At 43.7% G+C, this 6288-nt stretch overlaps 1 protein-coding gene across 4 annotated transcripts in view; it reads left to right on the top strand.

The window, feature by feature from the left end:
• robo2 (roundabout, axon guidance receptor, homolog 2 (Drosophila)) overlaps positions 1-6288 on the top strand; it is a 158264-nt gene that overhangs the window by 93223 nt on the left and 58753 nt on the right. For all 4 annotated transcript variants that reach the window (XM_035680312.1, XM_035680310.1, XM_035680311.1 and 1 more), the window contains exons 3-5: positions 5102-5259; positions 5531-5651; positions 5979-6117. In XM_035680312.1, coding sequence (XP_035536205.1) covers positions 5102-5259; positions 5531-5651; positions 5979-6117 — 418 coding nt within the window. The remainder of the gene's footprint in view (positions 1-5101; positions 5260-5530; positions 5652-5978; positions 6118-6288) is intronic.

The following is a 6288-nucleotide window of genomic DNA, read 5'->3' as shown; positions in this document are numbered from 1 at the left end:
ACTAACATTTTAATGAGCTATACATTACCATAAAGCATGGATTAGGCTAAATTGAATTGTGTGTGTGTGTGTGTGTGTGTGTGTGTGTGTGTTGGTATTGTTAAAGGCTGTAAAGGAAAGAGGTTCATTAAGAGTTAATTATATTGTTCCTCGGGAGCAGCACCACACATTTTTCCTGGATCGGCCAGCAGAATCGCCCACTGTGGTCCTACTGTCATTACTGTGCTGCACAGGGGCTTGTTAGGCCAAATTAGGGGTGCTGTTTGAAAAATGAGCTTTGAGCGGGGCTGCTGTTTAAATAAGAATGTTTGTTAAGGCTTATCTACTGAATCAGAGGTAGAGGCACAGTATGCGGTATGAGTTTGATGGAATGCACTCCATTCGTTTACAGTCAGCCCCATCTATTCAGCACCTTTGTACTCCTCTCTTCAGTTTGACCTTGCTCAGGCATCCTCTCATCATCCCCTGTTGTGTTGCGTTCTGTCTAGCCTCTTTTCTCTGTGTTCTCACTAAGACATATGTGCTCTGTCTCTGTCTGTATTAAAGATGCACATTTCATATGATATCACCACCTGTGATTCCCCCCCACCCCTCCCCCTATGGTATCACTGCCGGCCATATGATTCTCTTTACCTTCACTCTTTTCCATATTTCCTGCATCTTATCTGTGAAAGTGACAGTGCTATTTACAATCCCTTAGCTTGGGATTTGCAGATAGGGGGAATGGTGGTGGAGATCATATCGGGCTTGGCCATGGTCTGTTCTGTGGAGAATGATCGGGTGTGCATGTATATGGCTTCATCTGCAAAACCTCATCTGTAGTCAGTGCAGAGAAAGCCCTGACAAGCCAGTGGAAGTGAGTGGAGAGGGCAAGATGCAACGCATGGGACAACGCTGTGGGATTGGAAAAAATTGATGAACTGAGAAGATGAAGAAAAAGAAAGACACAGAATGACCCTCAATGGTGATAGGAGAGAATAAGACAGACAGAGAGAGATGGTGATGAGTTGTGCTAATGATGAGAGTCTCTACTCAGTCCTCAGAGGAGGTACAGCCTTGGGCACCGCCAGCCGGCCATATTTTTGCAGCTGTTTCTGTGGTTTGACCTGCAACCCCTCAGTGAAGGAATATAGGGGATATGTGTGAACCTGCTGCTTGCCTGCCTGCTGAGGGGGTAATTTCTGCATCTGGATGGGGGGCAAAGGTTAGTTCTGGCCGGTGGGAGGGCAAATGAGCGAGTCAGAGCTTGAGAAAAAGCTTGCATCCAGACAAATGGAGCACATCTCCTTTCACAGTGTTGTATTATATAGTGTGGCATTATCGTTCTCCTGCCTTCAGCGTCAACAGTAATACAAAACATCAATGACAGCACATAGAGTGGGTTTGGTGTGTTTTGTCAAGTGACATATATATTGTCTCTCTTCTCTAAGGGTGGAATTGAAAATGGCGGCATTGTAATAGCACTCTGCCGGATGAAGCGCAAAAAGCACTTGAACAAAATGATATTATAGCTTGGAGCTACCTCTCTACAGCTCTCCCAGTTTGTGTGTGTGTGTGCATGGTTTATTTTCTAATCAGTGTGGGTAGAAGGTGGTGGGTCTGGGTGCCGGGGTATGGCCCCCGGGCTTCTAGCTGTTGTAATATCTCTCTATGTTTCTTAGCCTCTGACCCAGGAGAATATCTATGAAAGCACGGAGGGTCTTTTTCTCCAGTAAATAGGGAGGGAAAAGTAATAACAACCACACAAACATACACATTACAAAAAGATACCAAGCCCTGCAGCTTTTAAGAAATTTTGCACAGTTTGTCAGGTTTATGTATAGGTTTTTGTGTTTGTGGTGAATGTCTATCAAAGTGATGTGAATGTCAAAACGGAGGGAAAAAAATTGGGTTTTAGACATCAGTCTGTGGTGTTGTGGCAGTGAGCGCAACCTTTTTGAACCGGAGCTAGGTACGCTCCTGTAGGTGAATGCATTTGTCAGCACTTATCTCAGTATGCAGGCTGGACGCTTCAGTCAAGGCTCCCTACTAATCTTACCGACAAGCAGTGTCACCCTGCAGTGACTAATATCTTGGGTGGGAGAAAAGGGTGCACGGTACAAAATATCTCTCCTCATCCCGTCCTTGCCCTGCCACCTCTGTGCTATGATGCCGGGTGTTTGTGCTGTCATGTATCTGTGTCTGGATGATTTTCTTGTGCGCTGAGTCTATCTTAGCTATGGACACACCACACACACACACACACACACACACACACACACACAGGTGGACCTCCCTAATGGTTGCTGGCACAGGCCTCCCCTACCAATGTAGGACAATCCGGTTTACAAAGTAACTGTGTGGGTGTCTCCTTTGTGTTTTATTTTGGCAAAGACCTCCACTCTCAACCCCTTGGCTGTTTCACAGTGCGAGTTGTGACTCCCTCCCCTTTAAGTTTGAGGTGTTGAAACAGTGCCAAGTGAAAGAGCTTCAAATTTGCCATGCTTTGCCCCCTGCCTGATGCTCTTTCATTCAAATCAGCCCACTCCTCTGATATTTGGGAAATAAATAAATAAATAAAATAGGAGAGGCAAAGGCAGATTAATATTATTCAGATATGGGTTCTTTTTAGCCTAAAGCCGGATTGACAGATGTAGCACTTGCCAACTGAGGGGTGTAAATGTAAAAATATCTAAATATTTATAAGCAAGTAAGCAAGAAGGCAGAGTTTGGGGCCTGCTGTAACTCCATGGGAGGTGAGATGTTTTCAGTGGAAGAAGAGCTGAGTGTTTCAGGGGGATTGAAAGGCAATTACCTTACGTCTGTCGGCTGATTCGGGCCTGAATGCCTACAGGGCCTCAAGACTCTGAGCCGGAGTTCAGTTTCTGACAGTAAATACACAGACCCACTTAATGGTACACACATATCAGATGCACCTCACATAGATTAACAGAGAAAAACAGTCATGTTGTGATTCTAATATAAAAGCATTCACTTGCTTTATGATCCCCGACGTAGCGTAGTTCATCCAATGGAGGTGCCCGCAGCCAACAACAGGAGAGATACATGCTCGTACTGTAAAAAAGCAAGGTAAACGTTACACTGAGGGGAGGAATATTGGAGTTGTGTGTATGCTTTAACTGTAGGAGGGTGACCTTGATGACTGTGGCCTTGCAGTTAGGATTAGATAGCATACTAAAGCGTATTTGAATTGGCCCTTCCCTTCATTTATTTAGTAAATGTGTCTGTCCAGAGTGTTGTCTTGTTATTAACAAGCCATGAACCAACACACAGGCCATAATCCTTTCACCAGTGATGTGTTATGTGTTTGTTTGCTTGTAGCTGTTTGTTACCCTGTATTTATCCTGTCCTCAACAAGTGTGTGTATATTGTATTTTATTTGCTGGAGTGTGTGGCCACTCTGTTTTTATTTTTCTGCTCCTACATTTTGTGTATTTATTTAGATTGCAGGGTAGGGATGCATTTACTGTGACGCACTGTGCAGTATTAGATTAGATTAGACAGCGTGGCACAAGAACCGTAATGATGCACCTAATGTGTGTTTCTTTTGTCACTGTTCTGTTTCAAAGGAAATTGATTCTGACAAAATCCCATGGGTGCTAGCAATGAATGGAAAGGAGCAATTAAATCCAACGCGATCTTGAAAACAACAGGCAGTGTATGGTCCAACCTAGGCTATGATTTCAAACAGCAGGACTTCTGTTTGTAATGCAAATACAGAGAGCCCAGTGGTGGTGGCTGTTATGCCCACCCTGGCCAGGGGGTCGACCACTCTGGAGCTGGCTAATTACCTTAGCTCTTTAGATTAGAGGGCATCCCTGCATGAGAGAGAGAAAACCTCTACTTCTACCTCTTCTATATTCTCTCCTATTACCTCTGTGTAAAGGATTCATTTGAATTCATGTCACACAAAAGTCCCACTCTGTACCCTTGTGCATCCCCAGGATAATTGGGTTGAAAGCTTCCTCTCTTCCTTCACTCCGCTTTCCCTTGGTCTAAATAAATAAATAAAAAGACAATGGCTGCGTGGCTTTCTGTAGAGAGGGTAAGAAGAGTGAATGAAGAGATGAGAGAAGCCTGGAGCGCAGGGACCAGTTATCCCCTCTTATAATCCTGGCCCTCCCTGCCATTGTCCCCAGTGCCATGTGGAATTTACATAAGGACCTGTGGTGCTGCCCTTAATTTAGCCCTTCTCAAGCATCTTCAAACATCCTCCAACAAGCTCAGTCCTTTTATCCTACAGAGGAATCATGTGTCCCTCCCTGGATGGACACTGCTGATGCTGAAATTCCTAAACTGCTGCTCCACGGATTAGATTGATTGTAGATCAAATGAAGAAAGATCTGTTTGGGTACACACAGCATGAGCGAGCCAGTGCGACCTCCAGTTTGTACGTTTAAACCTTCTTTTACTACATCAGGTATTATGTATATTATGTATCCTGCTCTGAATACACAATTGACTGAGGGTTTAATTTCTTACAGTTCAGTATGTTAATGTACGTTTGTGCTTTCACATTTTCATTTGAGTGCTCATATGTGTGTTTTTTTTGTGACAGCAGCTTTCCTGGTTTGATAATGAACTGGTGTTGTGTGTTTTACTAAACACTATGCAGGGTGAGAGGCTATCTCTGTGATGAAAGGCCTACCTGAGGGTGATTAGATACAAGGCCACAGTTGTTCATCAGACCACCCACTGTGTTTTCTTTTGTGTATGTGTTAGCACGTATCTGGTTGTGTGTAAGTGCGTGTATGTGTACATGCCAAGAAAAGTGAGGCAGTGTTGCACCCCTGTGAGCTCTCACATGTGAATGACACCAGGCTTCAGGGCATTCTGTCTCTGTTTGTTCTGCTACCTCCACAGGGACCTCCATTAGCTCCAATTAGCTTTCACTTGTGCTTGCCTTGTCAGATGAAGCTGCACATCCCATTTAAATAGCCACGATGAAAGTTGCACACATTCACGCTGTGTTGTGCACACAACAACTTAATGTATAAGAAGACATTTTAAAAATAGACAACTTAAACATTTATTAGGTATTTAAATTCCACAGGATGCAACTGTACTCTTCCTAAAACCTGTCCTTTCTTTTTCCCCTCAGTGCTGCGAGATGACTTTAGACAAAACCCTACAGATGTGGTGGTGGCAGCAGGAGAGCCAGCAATCCTTGAGTGTGTCCCTCCCAGAGGCCATCCTGAACCCACCATCTACTGGAAGAAAGACAAAGTGCGAATTGATGACAAGGATGACAGGATCACTGTGAGTGCTGTACCATCTGTTTTAACATCTGTTTTAATACCTGGACTGAATAGGAAGAACTACTGTTAATGTCTATTGTGAACTTCATTGTGTTGGGCACATAGTAACAAAGCTAGTAAGGGCTCAGTCCTTTGTTGCTGCACTTTTAGATTATTTGAGAAGGAAGAAGGTTAATGCATTGGGAAGAAAAAAGGGAAGAAAACTGTGAGACAGTGGTCATATCCTAAATGTATTATCAGTGTATTCATGGTGAAGTTGTTTTTTTCTTTAGATTCGAGGAGGGAAGCTGATGATCTCCAACACAAGAAAGAGTGACGCTGGCATGTACATATGTGTGGGTACCAACATGGTCGGAGAGAGGGACAGCGAGACAGCACAAGTCACAGTGTTTGGTAAGTTTTATTTCTCTAGTAGTCCTGAAACTTTTGTTTCCCCTTTTTGTAGCAGAGCGACTTCCATGCATGTTACTATATATCTTTTGTCACTGTATAACTTACCCTGAGATGTGTCTCCAATGTTCGCCAAAGCTCAAAAGTGTAAATACTTTTAGGAGAAGTGTTTTCCCAGTTGAATTTTAATTCAATAATCAGAGGGGATTATTCTATAGGAAGATACGACTGTGTGGATAAAATATATGTACTGTATATTCACACACTGACATAAACCCATTGCATTACATTATAAAATGACTATTTTTATCCTCCGTGCCCGTCCTGCAGAGCGACCCACCTTCCTTCGGAGACCCATAAACCAGGTGGTCCTGGAAGAGGAGACGGTGGAGTTCCGCTGCCAGGTACAAGGAGACCCCCAGCCAAATGTACGCTGGAGGAAAGATGACGTTGATGTTCCTCGTGGGAGGTACGTAAATCTACAATATTCTCAACAAAGGTTTTACTTTATGGAGAAAAGTTCCATAAGACAGTGATAAGATGATGGCTCACAGGAGCAAACAGTTGACCCTTTCTCTGTTACAGCATATGAGCAGCCAGTTGTGAGAGTGTGTGTTTTGCATACGTGTGTGTGTGTGTG

Source organism: Morone saxatilis, unplaced genomic scaffold, assembly GCF_004916995.1.
Source record: "Morone saxatilis isolate NCDOM2014 unplaced genomic scaffold, NCSU_SB_2.0 Contig8, whole genome shotgun sequence".
NCBI classification, from domain to species: Eukaryota; Metazoa; Chordata; class Actinopteri; family Moronidae; genus Morone; species Morone saxatilis.
This window is presented reverse-complemented; position numbering and strand designations above follow the sequence as displayed.